The 17949-nt window shown below is 41.2% G+C and overlaps 2 protein-coding genes across 2 annotated transcripts; both read right to left on the bottom strand.

The window, feature by feature from the left end:
• Positions 1 to 2504: 2504 nt before the first annotated feature.
• Positions 2505 to 7529, bottom strand: ptger3 (prostaglandin E receptor 3 (subtype EP3)). Its single transcript, XM_018726717.2, has 2 exons — positions 6747 to 7529; positions 2505 to 2816 (listed from the first exon to the last, which is right to left on the bottom strand). The coding sequence occupies exons 1-2, from the start codon at positions 7527 to 7529 to the stop codon at positions 2505 to 2507; spliced, it is 1095 nt and encodes a 364-aa protein (XP_018582233.2).
• Positions 7530 to 10847: 3318 nt separating this feature from the next.
• Positions 10848 to 16700, bottom strand: zranb2 (zinc finger, RAN-binding domain containing 2). The gene is made up of 10 exons (XM_018726696.2): positions 16396 to 16700; positions 15521 to 15573; positions 15327 to 15435; positions 14103 to 14185; positions 13945 to 14021; positions 13632 to 13778; positions 13294 to 13448; positions 12681 to 12767; positions 12173 to 12325; positions 10848 to 11926 (listed from the first exon to the last, which is right to left on the bottom strand). Exons 1-10 carry the CDS (start codon positions 16461 to 16463, stop codon positions 11860 to 11862), a joined length of 999 nt encoding a protein of 332 aa, XP_018582212.1. The 5' UTR covers positions 16464 to 16700; the 3' UTR covers positions 10848 to 11859.
• Between the last annotated feature and the right edge of the window lie 1249 nt (positions 16701 to 17949).

The following is a 17949-nucleotide window of genomic DNA, read 5'->3' on the forward strand; positions in this document are numbered from 1 at the left end:
GTGTCTAGCTTTATAGAGGAAAACACAGGATGAGTCTAATATCTGTCAAAAAATCTGGTATCTGAGCTCGTGCCTCTGCTCCTCATCGAATAAAAGGGTCTGGACAAAATGTCTAATGGACAACTCTGAGTTTGGCTTGTCTCCAGGTATAAAATCTCAGATGGATTTCTCACAGATTAAAAGAAGAACAACCTTGTAACACAAGGTCCTAAGTCAAAGAGACAGTCCCAATGGCACTGCTTTCCCTGTACTTCTGGTCATGCACCTATTTATACCACTTGTCATATAAATATACTCACCAATCTGAGAAAGAATAATTAGAAAAGATCTCTGTGTAAATAACACATTCACCTATAACACAACTGGCGTGTTATACATGAAGCAAACTCAAGGAGGACTGCTGTACTTCATGACATCATCCATAACTTTTCAGTTAAACATTAACTTGTGACTTCTATCCAAGGCCACACAATACTGCTATTGCCCTGCTTTCTCAACGTCACCATTCTTGTAGAAACCATCTTGAAATGTAACAAAAATTTCCACAGCTAAAAAGTAATAACAGAAATGAACAATCTTTATGGCATCTGAAACAGAAAAATATAGAAATTATACACGTTTTTATCAAGACCATTAACTATATAGCTATGTAAGTTTATGACTTTCTCCTCAGAGTTTTTTGGCGAGTTTAAATTGAACTTTTTCATTATCCATGACCTAAAGCTAAAACCATGTCTGCACAAATACACAAACATTGTAAACACCGCTTATTTTATACCCATTATATAATCAACATGTTGCCAATTGTACTGCTATCCGAGCGATTCACAGAACCAGTCATCTATTTTTTTAAAAAACAAAAGTGTTGGAAAAGCAACGTTTAACTTTTTGGATATAGAATATCAAGTGACACATCACATGTGTAATATTCTATATTGTTTAGTTTAACCGAGGGGGTGCGGTGGCGCAGTGGGTTGGACTGCAGTCCTACTCTCCGGTGGGTCTGGGGTTCGAGTCCCGCTTGGGGTGCCTTGTGATGGACTGGCGTCCCGTCCTGGGTGTATCCCCCTCCGGCCTTACGCCCTCTGTTGCCGGGTAGGCTCCGGTTCCCCGTGACCCCGTCAGGGACAAGCGGTTCTGAAAATGTGTGTGTGTGTGTGTTTAGTTTAACCAGATGTGAGCAAACTAAACTTTTAAGAAGTGTCCGTGAATGACTGGGACAAAGCCTCCTGTACATTGGTGATAAGTAGCTTGGCTTCAGGTAATGCAAGTTATTTAGCCATACCCCCATCCCATGGGGTGGTATGGTGGCACAGCAAGTGGTGTTGCTGTCTCGCAGCTGCTGGGTGGTGCAAGGGGATGTGGGTTTGATCCCTGCTCAGTCTGTATGGAGTTTGCATGTTCTCCCTGTGTCTGCATGGGTTTCCTCCCACATTCCAAAGACATGCTGTTCACCTATAGTGTGTGAGTGACAGAGAGAGTGTGCGCTCCACCGATGTATGGATGAGTGACCCATGGTAAGTAGTGTATCTAGCAGGGTAAGTCACCTTGATAAATAAGGTGTGTGGCTGACAACACTACATGCAGCTAAATAAATTAATGTAATATAATTTAAATTGCACAAAGAGGGCCATGTGCAGTGAATAACACACACTATAAAATGCACAACCAAACCCTCTCTACTTTTTTACATACATTCTACATAGTATACTACTCCTCCTCTGTAAAGACATGCGAAGATGTTCTAAAACAGGATGGAGGAGGAATTCTTAAACTTCTCCTCAGTGTAGCACTTTGATCCATGAGTCCTTCAAGTAATGGAGCTAACACACCGTATAGTATATAAGTACAAAACACATCTTCAGTTCCTTTAAATATAAGCAAACAGCAGGATGCTTTTCACTGCTCATTCCTTTAGAGTCTTAAATAATACTTAAATGTACAATACATTAACATTTTTGACAGTTTTACATTGCTTCAGCAAAGCCCTTTCCACCATTTCCCTCATTGTTCAAAAGTCATCCGTGCTGCGATGGATTTCAAAGACCCCCCCACAATTCTGCTGTCGAAACAATTTTCCACTCAGTTCACTCTTCAGCGCATTTGGAGCGACGCACCGTGAAGCGGGCTATGCACGTGGTCCGTAAGACACTGAAACTTCCCATTGGTCAGAGAAGGGAAACAGACTGGCCTCCAACTACTTCTTCATTAAGCCGTCTCTGACTAAGCAAAAGCGAAACCTGTTGCAGAATATTGTTTCCGGCAAATTGAATCTCAGTGCATAAGAGGATTAGACTCTTGATTCTTGTAATTTCAGCAAGAATAAAAGCCAGAGGCAACTTGACACAGTATGCAGTCATAGCGATAATTAGAAATAGCTAAAATGACAAGCAATATTATTTCCTCCTAGTTTTCACATTTGATTCAGTTATAATACTGCCTGAAAACTGCTCTTCATTATTCCTCTTTAATTTAAAGCCAAACTGTTCAAAACAGGTGTTCAGTCACTCTTTCTCTATGACGTTGGTGTGAATGTCTTGCTTGTTGAGGGCATTGAGGGCTGTTTGTGTTTCACGTTGGCCGTCTAAGGAGCAGTTTGAGACGGCAGAGGCCATTTGGCAAAACTTTCGAAGTAAGATTTCTCTGAGCAGCAGGTACACCCAGGGATCGAGGATCTGGTTCAGCGAGGCCATGCGAATGGCAATGAGAAAGAAGTTGCAGTCCACCTGAACATCTCGACTGGGGAGCGCAGTGACCGCTGAAGGTTTGCAATGATGCGAGGACATCTGTGTTGAGATCATCTTCAACATCAATATCTAAAAAAAAAGAATACCACAACAAAATACTGAAAACATAATTTTGAAAAACTCGATTAAATACACTGAATTACACATTAGATAACTGATACCATATATTAATGTTTATTCACAAATACCTTTATTTAAATTAGGGAGAAAAACCCGTGCGCTGTGCAAGTCCAGAAAAGATGGTGACTGGCGATACAGTAAATGTAACTGTTTAAGCTTAATGAAATGATTATAACTATTTAAAGCCGAGAAAATAAAAGCTTTCTTAAAATGGTCAAAACCCATGCGTTCTGTGACTCTGTCCACGACGTTCCAGGGCTGCATTTACGAGCGGACTGCCAAAGGCACTCTTCGCCACGAGCATCTGTTTCAAGCAATTTTGGTTCATTTCAGTGTGATGTGTGAAAAATAACCTCCTGCACAACGATTTTGTGCAGCCTAGAGAAATCAAATACTGCTCCAAGCACCACAGTGCAGGTTCAGGTTTCATTTCGCTTGCGCTCATAAAGTCTGTTTCTGAGGACTCGTAATTTTTCGATCAGATTGAACGGACAATGTTCGACAAGAGCTGCCAATCAGAAACAAAAGAAATTGTTACTGATTTATATATTTTTTTTTTCTCTGTTGCAAAAGAAAATCATGTTTTACGACACACGAGTTAATGTCTGGAGATGTGATATACTGGCATTGCAGTTACCATCCTGCTGTTTATGGGCCAGTTAAACATTTGAGTACTGTGCTTTGTCAGAAATAGACTTGCAGCACATTTCTCTCACAGCAAAGGAAAAGGCTTGTCATTTGTTATACTTTACAAAGTGGTTCTGTAAGTCTTCCTTAAGAGGTGTTCACGGCGAAACTCTTAAAAAAGAAGAATGGTACATTTTTGGGAGTTTTTTTTTCCCTCCCCCAAGATCTACTTTGGGTGTTTTTAATTTAACTTGAGGAAAAGAGCTACATATACAGAAATGCCACAGTAAACTACTCTGTCTTTGTGGAGACACTAAGATCCTGGCTAATGATCGAACTGCCAGGGTACGGCACTGCTACTTGCGAAACTGGCACGGGAGCGTACACAAAGAGGATGATCGGAAACAGACTCAGCCGTGAGTTTGCTTTCTCGAAATGCTTGCTTTAAAGGCGATTTACAAGAGGATGTTTCATGAAGGAATAGGTGCAGCAGAGAATATTTCATTGCATTTAAATATTTTCTTTGCGCATGTAACGTTGAAAGCGTATATACGAACCGTCCTGCTTTGAAAGTGCGGATGTGGAGCCGTGTTTAGCGGTTCCTGCTGCTTCCTGCAGCCAGAAAAATGATCTGGGGTGCTGTTCACTGCTGTTTTATGGTATGGAATTGTGGTTTGTGTGGTCTGGAATAATGCTCTGTAGTGTCCCAAGTGGACCAGTGTCATAGCACTGGTCAATAACGCACTAAAGGAGATTACAGAAACAGCTGCTAATGAAAATAGATCCAAATAGGAGGTATAAGGCTGTGGTTTCCCTCTATTACCTCGCAGGATCAATAGAGAAAAAATTGTGGGATCCATCTTCAAAAAACACTCACGTATCCCAGGCATGGTTTAATCATACTCCCCGTCACTTAGATTCACGAAGCGAAGACCAAACATAACAAGTGAGAGCCATGACCGTCCAACGGAGAAGGAGCCATTTTCCAGTGTCCTGGCTTCTGTTTGCTCCAGTAAGGAGACCGTTGCTTAGCAACAGGGCTGTGTAAATAACTTGCAGTGGTGCCTGGTGCCCAAAACAACTCCGGAGGAATAGGTACGTAAGCCCCTTGGGGGTGGAGTGAGGAAAAAGTCTCGTTATTATCAAATGGAATTTCAGATGGGTTATTTTAAAACTTGTGTGTTTCAGCTTTTATTCATAGGTCTGTAACCGTGAACCTTTCATGGCAGCCAAACTGAACGGGGAGAAAAATTTCAGTCATGCTGCCCTAAATTCCTTACTAGAGAGGTCACTATGCACACCTGCAAAGCTCTTTCCATATGCTTGTTCTTGGGAACTATCAATCCGGGAGCTTGTGTGAAACATCACAACAGTGCCTTCTGAGAGGGTAAGCAAACCAGAGTCTCGCATGTTTTACATTGTCACAAAATTTTAGAGCATCGCTTTTACCTTGTTTAAGGGAAATATCAGCAGGCTGCATTATTATCGTGGGTGTTACACATTTTGGAGTTTACCTGTTCATGGGTTAAAAAGGTGTGTGGCTACCCTGCGATGGATTGGAATAGGCTCCGGACCACTGCCACCCTGACATGGAACTGATACAGCGAAAGCAGAAATTTACTTCCAATATGAACAATTAAAATTTAAATCACAGAACCAGAACGGTGCACCTTATTCACAACAATAACTCAATTAAACCTCTGCAGTAACATTTTAGTGGCAAAGATTGCTGCACAAAAATAAATGCAATTGAACGGAAGAACAAGAATTATTAAAGAAAACAACAGAAAAGGACACTTCTGTGAAATAAATACTCTTTGCTTTTAAAATGATGAAATGATACATGACACAAATAACATTTGGTGTAAAATATTTGTTATAAAGGTAAGGTACAGCCTTTAATTTTAATAATAATAATAATAATAAAAATAATAATAATAATAAAAATAATAATAAGAATAAAAATAATAATAATAAAAATAATAATAATAATAATAATAATAATAATAATAATAACAAACAGTTAAAAAGGTTTTTCTCTGTTAGATATGGAGGTACAGCACTGCTACTTACTTGTAAAGAGAGGTGTATATCCTGCCGAGATGCTTAGAACACTATATAAACTGCTTGTCGCACTTCTGCTGGTGCCTTCAGCTAAACTAAGTAACAAGCAGTGAAATGACTTGAGCATCTCATCAGATGCTATGTAGTTACATATTTGTCGCTTAATTTTACTTACAGTGAGAAACCTCACTCTCTTAGACACCAAGTGCGGAAAAGTGCTTATCCAAAGTCAGGGTCGCAGCGGTCCGGAGCCTATCCTGAGAGCCTATCCTGGGAGCACAAGGTACTAGGCTGCACAGAGTACACCCCGGATGGGACGCCAGTCCATGGCAGGGCAATGATTTAGAAATCTGCCTGAACTAAATATGCAGCTCAATATGCCTATGGAGCAGTGGTGTAACAACTTATCAGGTAGTGGGGACAATATATATGATCCATATCTCTCAGTGGTGTTATACATAAATATTGGGAGGCTTGCTTGAACACTGCTAGGGCACGCCCCGCCATTACTCTTGTTCAGCACTGTATTTCATTGTCCATTGCTACACTGTATCCTCCCATCACATTTATTGCACCTGCACATTCGTTTCCCGTCACTATGGGTTCATCTTAATACTATGAGCGTGAACATATGAGGAACAGGGAACGAACGGGTGGCACCGTGAGCGGCGCTGCTGTGAGGATGTGGGTTCGATCCCTGCTCAGTCTGTGTGGTGTTTGCATGTTCTCCCACACTCTGAAGACATGCTGATGAGGTTCCCCCATAGTGTGTGAGTGACAGAGAGAGTGTGTTCCACCGATGTATGGATGAGTGACGTAATGCATCTAGCAGTGTAAGTCACCTTGGTGAATAAGGTGTGTGGGCTGATAACACTACGTAGAGTTTGTTGGAAGTTGCTCTGGAGAAAAGTGTCTGCTAAATAAACATAATTACTCGGCATGTCATATTTACCGTGATTAAGTGAGCAGACCTTTTCCTCCAAAAGGCACTTAGGACGACTCACCCAGTCACACCGCCGCCTCACCTCTACTGGAGCGCTTTAGCGTCAGCACCTCGCTCAAGGGCACTAGAGCAGCCAGGAGATGGGATTTGAGCGCATGATCTACCACTGCGGAGGCGGCAGCGCTAAGCGCTAAGCGCTGCGCCACCTGCCGCTCCTACGCGGCGCTCGGGCAGGACACACGTACCAGCAGCGGGGACCAGCAGACGACGAGCACGCACATGATGCCCATGAGCTGGATGACGGTCTCCACGGTGAGGCGCTCCCACTGGCGGGCGGCCTGGGAGGACCCGGGCTTGGCCCGGCAGCGGCTCAGCAGGGCTTTGATGGTCACTGCGTTGCAGCAGAAGGTGACGGACAGCGAGAGAATCCCGAGAAGCGCGAAGGTCACGGAGAAGAAGGCGTTGCCGGGAACGCTGCTCTCGCCCGTGCTTATGAAGCACCAGGTGCCGGGCCACTGCAGCGTGTACTGACCGACCCCCGCGACGGGCAGCAGCGCGAAGAGCAGCACGAGGCACGAGATCGCGGCGAGCGCGAGCTTCGTCACGCTCGTCTTCATGTGGTTGGCGTACCAGTGCGGGCTCGTGATGGCCAGCGTCCTCTCCACGGCCATGGCGCTGGCCAGGAACAGCGGGCACAGTCCGAACATGGTCATGCACACTCCGAAGAAGGCGCAGAGCCTCCCCGTGGGGTCCACGCGCTCCCACTTCAAGCCGGCCCGGTACACCGATATCACTATGGGGCTGGTCAGCAGCTGTCCGAAGAGGTCGGTGAGCGCGAGGGAGCCGATGCAGAGCAGGAAGGAGCGCTTCCTCCTGTTCGCCTTGCTCCTGTACGAGCTGTAGACGAGCGCGAGCGCCAGCGAGTTGCCCACCATGCCCGTTATCATCATGGTGATGGGGAAGGCGACCGACACGGAGCTGCAGCCGTCGCCCTCACGCGTCGACCGCGAGCCGTTCGCCTCCAGCATGGCCACGTAGGAGAAGTTGCGCGCGCCCTCCGGAGAGCCGCATCTCCGAGAAGTCATCCCGTCAGAGGGGCTGAGCTCGCGCCCACATGATGATGAGCTGCACGATAACTTCGCGCACCGTCGTCGCCCGAACGCATGGCTCCGCTCCCGCCGGTGGCGCTCCAGATGCGGAGCCTTTTAAAACCCCGCGCGGAGGCGGTCCCGCCACTAGAGTCGCCACCACCGTCCCGGCCTCTCACGTGCCCAACTTCCACGCGCGCGTGGACTGGCCCTTAATAAAAGATATGTCGCACAAGCAGGTGGCTTCTCGTGACGTCGCGAACCGGGAAAGCCGCGCTAAATGAACAAGGCAGTTAGAGACTGACTCGCTGTTGGTTGTCATTGCTTCTTGTTGTTTCTAATTGCACGTTTCAGTCGAGCAACCAGACACTGCAGTTGAATCACAAATTACATAATGTTTCCTTAAAAAAAAAAAACAAAAAAAAACAGCTGATATAAAATTATACTCAGATTCTTTGCGGCTACTTATACATTCGCAATCCCTCACCGCTAATACAGTTCGGTATGTGGCACGATCGCCACCTTCAGGTCACAGTGGGTACGGCAGCTGGACATGGGAATACGTATCTGAGCTCTTGCCGAATAATCAAGGATAAGGAAGGATAATTTGTGCTCCACAATATTTTTGTACAGCCAAACCGAATACGATTGACAATATTTGTGCCCAACAGGTCAGTTTCTGAACATGTGGGCTCGACGTAACATCGTAATTGCCCACCCCCACGGAATCAATACTTGTCATTAATTTTAATGAGTAAATTGTTTTAATAAACAGTAAAATAAATGCAAAATAAATAACTACAGCAAAAACCATTTCAACTGATAACGTTCAATAAATAAAGATAATTAAAATTCTTTTAAATTTTTGAATAAGAGGAATCTTAGAAACTTTTGAAGTAATATAGAAATATTGCAATTTTCAAAATTTACAATAAATTCACTATATTTAAAAGCCATCTGAGTATAGTGAAAAGTCGTGTTGTGTAAATGGCATGCCTTTCTGAACTTCTGATTCCTTGATTTTTTTTTTTTAACAGAAACTCAAGGTAATGTCATCATATGATATTTCTCTGCTAATATCCCGATTGAAACTTATTAATGGAACTCCACTGAGATGTTCACACCCTGTGCGCAGCTGTACTCCTCAGTTCTTAATCTGAAGAGAAAAGGATTCTTCAGGTTTACAGCCGTTATCACTCTGCACAACCCTTTCAGTGTTTTGTTCTCACATTTTGTAGTCACAAACCAGTGCTTTAACATTTACATTACTTAATTTACCAGATGCCCTTCTCCAAAGCGACGTACATCTCACAGAAAATACAATTTGTGCATTACCTTATGAGAAAGAGACAGCTGTAGATATGTAATTCTTAAGTGCAGTTAGTTTCCTTCATCATGTGCACATATGATAAAGGAAAACAAATGTGTTTATGTGCACCATATGCACATACAACAAATAAATGTTTTCTTTCTTAAAGATGGATACTAGTTGGTAAAAACAGAACAGTGAAGCACCTGGCCAGAGCAGGTTCTTCTCCAAGTGCAGCTGGAGACATTTAACCAGATAGCCTTGAGGTTAGGAGATTCTATAGTCAATTACTTCCAGAGATGTACTAATGCCCCTGAGACAGACCACTGGTCATGCCTCCTTGACATGGATGGGTAATTGCTGACCGCGTTACAAATTGTCCCAGTATGTTTTTTTTTTTTTTTTTTTTAAAATGTTGCAGAAATAAAATCTAAATCAAAGTTTTATTCTCTGTGACTTTAGATGCTTGCTGCAGCTTTTGTAATGTAAATTCAAGACAAATGAATTCTTTCCCAAAAGTCAGGTTCACCCATAGTGTGAGAGTGACAGAAAGAGTGTGTTCCACTGATGTATAGATGAGTGACCCATTGTAAGCAGCGTATCTAGCAGTGTAAGTCACCTTCGTGAATAAGGTGTGTGGGCTGATAACACTACATAGAGCTCATTGGAAGTTGCTTTGGAGAAAAAAGAAAAAAAAAAAAAAAAAAAGTCTGCCAAATAAATAAATGTAAATGTAGTAGAAGCAACCCTTGCTGTGGATTAATCAGTTTATGCATTGGCATACTATAGGAACAGTGAAAACCATTTCATCCAGAACTGTTGTGCTCTCATTGAATACTCACTGGGAAAAAGCTATCCTGTCTCCACTGTGAGATGTATTGTGATTGAGGATTTATGAGATGAGAATCAAAAATACATAAACTTGGATAAATTAGCACTTCAATACATTGCCGTGAAGCAAGTCTCAAACCAACATTTCAGCAAGCCTTGTGAAAGGTCTTTTTAACATGACTCATGACTGATTCCTCACATACACTGGCTGAAACTGCTTGGCCAGAGTGGGGTCAGGGCGAACTGGAGCATAACCCAGCAACACAGGGCGCAAGGCCAGAAGGGGAAGGGACAGGCCCAGGACAGGATGCCAGTCCGTCACAAGGCACCCAAGCAGGACTCAAACCCTGCCACATTTTACCTATTTTTTTTTAGTGCAACATGCAGGATACTTTTTTAAAAAAATCTAAAAGTAGAACATCTTCATGAGGACAGATGCCATATAAAAGAAAATTAGGCCTGGACTGTATTAGTTGTCTGTATTTTGAAAAACAAACAAGGGAACTGAAGCCCTTTCTGCAAGCTTACCAAAAATAAAGCAGATTGGAGGAAAAAAAGAAAGGCCAAGCTAGGAGCAGCATTAAGAAAATCAAAATAAACATGGTAGGCACAAAGATTGCAAGGGGACAAGGAAAATATAGTGGAAGGATTAAGTTCGGGGAAAGGGGGGGAGGGGAAAAAAAAAAAAAAACCGTACACAACACTGGCAGCTACATCGAGGGATCATTTCAGCACACAATTGATAGAAGCCTTTTTCAATCAAACCAAAATTAATTTTTCACTTACTGTATCATGTCATACAACTGAGGATTAGAGTGTTAAGTGTACAAAGTACTGAGATATGCTATGCAGAGCCTCTAAACTTACTCAATCATGACAGGTTATTTTAGAAACCAGTAAAGAACTAGCAGGAAAGACCATAAAAGTACAAAAGCAGTGGTGTAAGGTTGACAGATATATCTGGACAGGTAATGTGACAGGTACATTGGAGTTTTAAATACGTTAAAAACTGGTTTAACCTCGGAGGATAACTGGTTGTGTAGTCAGAAATGTGGATCTTAAAATACTACCAAACCATTATGCATATTTAATTTTGAAAAGAGACAAATCAAGGTAACTGGTTTGTTGACAGGTTTTTATTTACAACTTGTTCACATTGCAGTTTCTTCTAAATGATCCCAAAGACCAAGTTGGGCACATTCTACTACGGCTGTTATATAGAAAAACGGATATGTCATTTAACCAACTTACTCAGGACACAGTAATTGTACAAAAATGGCCAAGGGAATGAAGCAATAAGATTATTGTCCTTACATTAACCACGACTTCTACTCTACAACTCACTCAAAGACAGGGCTTTTAAATGAAAATTTTGAGATACTTAGAGGTTATACACACATTAAGATAGAGGGAAATACTTTGCACTTAATTGACTCAGTTAAATGCCTACTGGAATAGCAACAAATTCAGATTTGAAATGGGCTATTAAATAGTTGGAGAAAAAGACCAATACTTACCTTAATTCAAAAAATAAAGGAGAGTTAAGTACAGTCACCCCCCCCGACAATGTAAACCCATGTTTATAAACCAAACTGCATTAACTCCAATATTTGTATGATCCATACCAGAAGAACTACCCTGTGTTATAAATTAAGAAGACATTATAAAAAGTAGAACACTTGGTTCTCAAACTGTGACCTAAACTAATGCTAGATCCAGTTTGCTGCAACGTGGTATTCAATCAAATATGTTTAGGCACATGTTGCAAATTTGGATTTTCCACATTATTTTTGTAACGGCCTTAATACGTTTCAGATTTAGCAAACTTCTATAAAGAAACTACAGTACAATCTAAGTTAAAATGATCTTTAAAGTGTTGAGAGAAAATTGTTATAAAATCTGCAAGAATGACATAAGAGAATCAGCTTTTCCCTAAATGAGGCTCAACATGCTGCTGTTATCAATGCAAAGGGGGCAGAAGAAAAAGGAGCCAAAAAAAAAAAAAAAAAAATCTGCTCTTCTCAGGCAGTCTTAAAGAGCATGAACAACTTATCCGTAAGTTTGAACACAACATGCACTTTGACTTGGATCTACAGAAGTTGGTTAAATCTCTTAAGGGACGTTTTAAACTTATTTCTTTTTTGAACTTGATGATTGGGAGCCTGAATGGGAGGATCCAGATGAAACACCACGGCGTCTGAGAGGAAAAAGAAATGAGGAGTGGGGGGGGGAAGAAAAAAGAAAACTTAGTGAGCCATCTCAAAGAACACGGCCTTCCCCCAACTCCCACAACACATGGCCTTCATTACAAAGCTCTCAAACCATCCGTAATGTACATGCTTCTTTAGTTCTGAAAACACAGGTGCCCTCAACTGCTGATGGGAGCGATAACCTACAGTAAATAAAAAATATGCACCATTTGTTATTCCACATAAACCCAAACCTTTCAGACGATCGAGATCTAGAACGCCTTTTTTTCCTCTCGCCAGACGAAGACCTTGAGCGACTCCGTTTCTGGCCTCTTTCTGGTGAAGACGATGGAGAACTGGAGCGAGATCTTTTTCTTGGAGAAGATGACCCCTTTCGAGACCTTGAGCTTTTAAAGGTTAGGGGAGGGGATAAGTCAGGAGTTATTAAATTTACAAAAATTACGAAGGCTACATATGCTTTCAGACATTACACTTTAAGACTGATGAGGTCAACAAAGGTCAGTATTGTTAAAAATGCGAAAATATTCCTATTGCTGCTGCAAAAAAAAAAGAGAAAAAAAATCAGTACTGATAGCAACACTTTTGGCATAGAGCCAGATACCACAAAATTGTTCATATCTATTTGACTGATGCCTCCTAATCAGAGGCAGACTCCTTAATTGTTCAAAACAGCTGAGGCTTCCATGGCCTTTGCCATGCCACATACACTCTCCCTTGTGGAGTGCATGTCACCTCATTCACCTGGAGTTAGACTGACGTGACCCGGCTCGGCCACGGGAGCTCGAGCGGGTCCTTGACCTGGAACTGGATGAACTTCTGGAACGGGACCTGCAAGAAAGGACAGTTATCCAATATTTTTTGAAGTGATAATGGGAAAAAGTACACACACAGACATATACATCTTAAACAGAATACTTGCACCTTTAAAAAAAACTGCAAGAAGGTTCCCACAAAAAAAACCCCACTTCCTCATTGTGTCAATTGCAAAAAGTACCTTCTGTTGAACAGGTTAGTAAAAATATCAGTAACAACAAGAAAACAAAAGTTACTTTCAAACATCAGGTGTACAGGTGTTTTTTTTTTTTTTTTGTACTTTCTTAAAATAATGCAGCACCATCACAGTAGAAATTCAATGATCAGAAAGTGATTTCATAACTTTCACCAGGTTTGTACGTTTAAGGGAGTGGGGGGAAAAAGGCACCAAACATTGTAAGCCATAAAAGAGTGAGGAAAAAGGAATATACGGGGGGGGGGAAAAAAAAAAAAAAAGCATTAAAATGTTGATAAATTGGAAGAAAGATTGAGCTGATACTGACATTTTTCATGGAGTTACCCTTGACCTGTACCCGTTTACCTGGACCTGGACCGTGAGCTGGAACTAGAAGAACGAGAGGATGAGCGTGATGAACCAGAGCGGCTGCCTTTCTTTGCAGTGGGCTTCAACTCTTCATCACTGGCATCAAGGTTGTACTTGGACAAGTCAGCATCTTCATCATCCTCATCATCATCCTGCATAGATACAAAGACATTTCAGGGGAAGCTGCAGGTTTTAGCTCATAATTAAAGAGACAATGGAAGAGGGAAAAAACAGACACTGGAAATGAATGGCAATTGAACTAACCTATTCAATACAAAATACTTTTGAAATTCAATCATCAATTCATTAAATATGTATTTCAGTTCCTTTCTTACATCAAGTTTGTATTTTGAAAGGTCTCCCTCCTCCTCATCATCATCGTCATCATCATCTTCTTGATCTGCTTCCACTTTCTCGCTCTCATTCAAGAGAGACTTGCTCACGACATTTTTTCCACGGTATTTTTTCTTTTTACGACCAAACTAAGGGACGACAAAAAAAAAAAAAAAAAATTAAATGAAACATTGTATTGAAGGAATTATTTCTGAAACTGTTGCCTCTACATGTTGTGATTTTATAACAGGATAATTACCCATGATTCTAACATTTGCTCCAACGACTTTCTATAAGCAGGTAAAAATATTTCACCTCATCATACTCGCCATCTGATTCCTCACGTTCAATGTACTCTACGTTCTCCCGTTCATTGAAGCCTCCTCCATAACCTGCAAAATAAAATTTTAAAACAGCATTAGTAAAGTAAAGCACAGGCTACAGAAAACTTCTCAAAATACCAAAGAGAATACCTGTTCTCTCCTCTAGCTTTGCATACTTGGGAGTGTTGCACATATTACACTCTGATCTTCTGGCCCAGTTCACATTGCCACAACTGAAAAAAAGATCCATAGAAGACCAGATATGTGGAAATGCATGTAGTTTTCCAGTTTCACCATCAGTGACACTACTTGGATAATGGTCAACCATAGTAAAAAAGACATTATTATTATTATTTATTTTTAATAAAAACAGCCTGTGAAGGAAAAATGTGCAACATGGTCTATTTGTGGTCATTTACATGCATTACATTATGGTACTCATCTTCGTTTACACAAGTTCAAAGAGCTGCATGAGAAAAGTGGACAAAGTTACAATACAGTAATGCATACATTTCATCTTTCCAAATGATGCAGAGTATCAGCTTCAGCAGGTATGCACCACTCTCTCAAACAGTATGTGTATATGGCTATTAGCACTTTTAGCATTAAGGTCAACATTCATTCAATATATTGTCTGTCTTTTTTTCCCCCCCTCCCCAAACCTGAAAGGCAGAGACTGGTTTAAACAAGTATTTGAGAATACTACGTTCTTTTTGTTCCTTATAAATCTGTTTTGATTATAGTCGTGGTTTCTTCTCTGGCTGTTTTATATTGAACTGTTCACTTGTTTCACTGCAGTTTAATCTTTACATTTTATCTCTGAAGGTTTTACGGAGGGTGTTGTCAGAGCTGCTTATTGAGAGGTTAAGGCAGCGCACTCACTGCCTCACACCTTTAAATAAAGTGGTGGTTGACAAGTTCTTTGAGAGATGGTGGGGTAGCTGACAGATTCACATATTGGATTTATTCTCTCTCCTCCCCTCTTTCTGCCTATCTCACCGAATCACATTTTAGTTTTTTTGATGACAGACTGTTCCCGGGGTTATATTTTTCTTTCACTGTTAAACTATTTCCGTTCAAGGCACTTAGGTGAAATTTTACAGGAGTCTTTTCAATTCAGCCTTTCAAACTTAGTACATTGTGTTATTTGCATTTCCTTTAATTTTATCAACTGGGTACAGGACAATGTCGAACAATGGTAGTGGATAATTTATTTTTAAGTTGATTTTTTTAAATCGTTTGCTGAGATATATGTCGCTTTGGATAAAAGCGTCTGCTAAATGAATAAAAGTAAATTGTGAAACAGTGATGCTGCCATTGCAGGGGGGGAGAAAAAAAAAAAAGTCAGCGTTCATCCCAAGTGGAAAAGCTCACGTTTTGCACTGCCAGTCATTTGCACTGAAGAGGCCGCGGCTCTTCTCAGCCAGCGTCTTCCCAATCTCCGTTCCACCGGCTTTCATCATCTTTGCTTCCGTCGTTTTTTCTGAGCAAGAGATGACAATAACTGTAGCCGCTGACATTCACGACAAAGCAAGAGGACACAGCGTCCGCCCGAATGCAGAACTCACCTCTCCCACATCTGTTGCAGTTTGTTCTTCTAGCAAAGTTAACATTGCCACACCTTTGAACGAGGAAAGCAGACCAAGTTAAAAATAAAAATAATTAAAAAAAAAAAAAAAAGAAAAAAAAAAAAAGCAGGGGAGGGGGGGCCACACATTTACAAAATATGAAGCCATCTTCTAAAAGTGAAAGAAAAGCCTGAACCCAAAACCACATGCACCACACAAAAAAGGAATAAAGGACAAAACACCTGACTGCATCGGGCAAAATAAAGCAAACATGCTACATTTTAATTAATATTTTGAGCAAGCTGAGTTCACCCAAGCTGCCCAGCACGTCTGGCCCATCGGCCACCAACGCACGAACTGAACCCCTCATCTCTCAGCAGCTGAGGCTTAAATACTGGCCGCGTGACTTGTCGGATACAAGAAATTTCCAGTATTGGAAACAAAGAGCCTCACTGGGCTGAGACTCAGAGGTGACACAGAAGCGCACATGCAAAGCTGGGGGGGGGGGCAACATGATGGGATGGTGCAGGTACGGTGGCCGCTGGCAAGAACTTGGACAAACTCATCATCATTAATCTAACCGAAGATACGCGGAGATAGCTCGGAAAATAAGAGACAGGACTACACACTAACAACCGAAATATGTGCACAGCATGCTGTTAAATTATTCAATCGTTAACTGGCTAATTCAGCCCTGAAACTTGAGGCCTCGTCGAGTCACGTAGTCTGTGTCCGCAAAGGGAAACCTGCCAGCGACAATGTGAGCCCACAAACTGAGAAACACACCGCCCCTAAACCGTTATAGCACAGCATTTATACATCTTCAACTGGACTATTTTGCTGGCTGACTTCAGGGAGATTCACTGAGTCCTTACTTCTTATCGGGGCAAATCCAGTCCCCGTCGCTCACGCGAAAACTCTTCCCCGACATCTTAGCCTCCATTTGGCTGCCCAGGGCTGTCCGGATAAAGGAGCGGAAGGGAAGCCGCGTGTGCACATGTTTCGACTTCTCCAGCTAAATCATTTCACACATAACTTAAGATAGAAACGCTTTCCTGATATCGCGAACAAAATGCTAACCGCTTATTTTAAGTAAGACATTTAGAAACGTGTGTCTATGAAAAACTGAAATGCTAGTTTTATTTGAATCAGGCATATGTGTAGACGGACCGTGGGGTCCTCCGCTCTCCTTTGGCGGCTGTTTTCGTCATCAACAGGAAGCTGTCGGTTTTCCGGCATTGTCATCACTACTACAACTATGGAGCTTTTGAAACCACCATTGAATTATACCCGAATGACTGCATTAACAGTTAATTTACAGTGAAGTGTAATAAAGACAAATAAAAAAACTGTGCAATAAAAATAAGACAAGCTGTTGTGTCAGTTACTCTTAAGGTAGTGAAATGAGGGTAATGAAATTCTCATCCGTAACAGATCTGTCACGTGTGAAGATATTTCTTAGCGACAAGAAATACGTGTTGTTAGTTGAAATAATTTATTTTGAAGTGCGTTTATTAGCTATGGCGAACTGAAATTCCGTCTAACTAAGTGTATGTTACAATGACGAGAGCCAGGAACTGCTGTGAACTCGACCCTCCATATAAACCACATGGACTGATTCTGCTAGTACTTGATCGTTTATTTCTTATAATTTTTTTAGATGTTTTGTAGCTCGCAAATACTGGTCTTTGGTATTCAAAGTAGGATAACTCGCTTGCGTGACGGCGCTGGAAATATTTCCACGTGTCTTGTCTTTTTCACGCTTGTATGCGGTTTGTCGTCACTAGGTGTCACTCTTGTTAAACAGCTTTAAAACGCCATGTTTCATACAGAATGTTTGTTTCTTCAAATCTTTTACTGTATGTTTTTTCACAAACACAGTTTTCGCAAACATTTTATTAACAAATGTATTGGTTTTGGAGACAAATATACTGTACTGTAAAATCCCGGTATATAGCAGAACAGATGAGTTTCTGTAAAATTGTTAGTAATCGTCATCATAGCATAGTACTCACTACTGTGTATCATTTCTTCGGTATTCGTATTTAATTATTGATTCATCAAAATTTGTCAGTCATAATTAATAGCATAACATGGGCAAAATAATAATTAATAGGATAATAAATTGATAATGAAGCATAAAATGCAGAAAGAAAAGAGCTCAACTAGACCAAAATCAGTTACTTAAAGTGGGAAAACTGACTTAAGTTAAAAGTCCATAAAGCTGATGTATAATATAGGCTTGAGAAAAATTTCAAATGCAGAACAGATGCAGGCCTAAATATACGAGGATTTTGATAAGCGTGGATAAGTTGTTTGAAGCATTAAAGAAACAAATTAATTTCCAGTTGATATGGACTGAGGGCGGATTATGAAATTATCAAAAAATGACTACTTGGCTGCTTTTAAACCCCAGAAATAGAAATGCA

This window comes from Scleropages formosus, chromosome 9 (genome assembly GCF_900964775.1).
Source record: "Scleropages formosus chromosome 9, fSclFor1.1, whole genome shotgun sequence".
In the NCBI taxonomy this organism is placed as follows: domain Eukaryota; kingdom Metazoa; phylum Chordata; class Actinopteri; order Osteoglossiformes; family Osteoglossidae; genus Scleropages; species Scleropages formosus.

Excerpts from the sequence above, each read along its gene's own strand:
- zranb2 (XM_018726696.2), bottom strand. The coding sequence starts at position 16,463 with ATGGAGGCTAAGATGTCGGGGAAGAGTTTTCGCGTGAGCGACGGGGAC. Across the intron at positions 15,436-15,520 it reads CTGCAACAGATGTGGGAGAG|AAAAAACGACGGAAGCAAAG; the intron begins GTGAGTTCTGCA and ends TCTCTTGCTCAG. Across the intron at positions 14,022-14,102 it reads AAAGCTAGAGGAGAGAACAG|GTTATGGAGGAGGCTTCAAT; the intron begins GTATTCTCTTTG and ends TTTATTTTGCAG.
- ptger3 (XM_018726717.2), bottom strand. The coding sequence starts at position 7,529 with ATGCTGGAGGCGAACGGCTCGCGGTCGACGCGTGAGGGCGACGGCTGC. Across the intron at positions 2,817-6,746 it reads TCTGCTGGTCCCCGCTGCTG|ATATTGATGTTGAAGATGAT; the intron begins GTACGTGTGTCC and ends CTTTTTTTTTAG.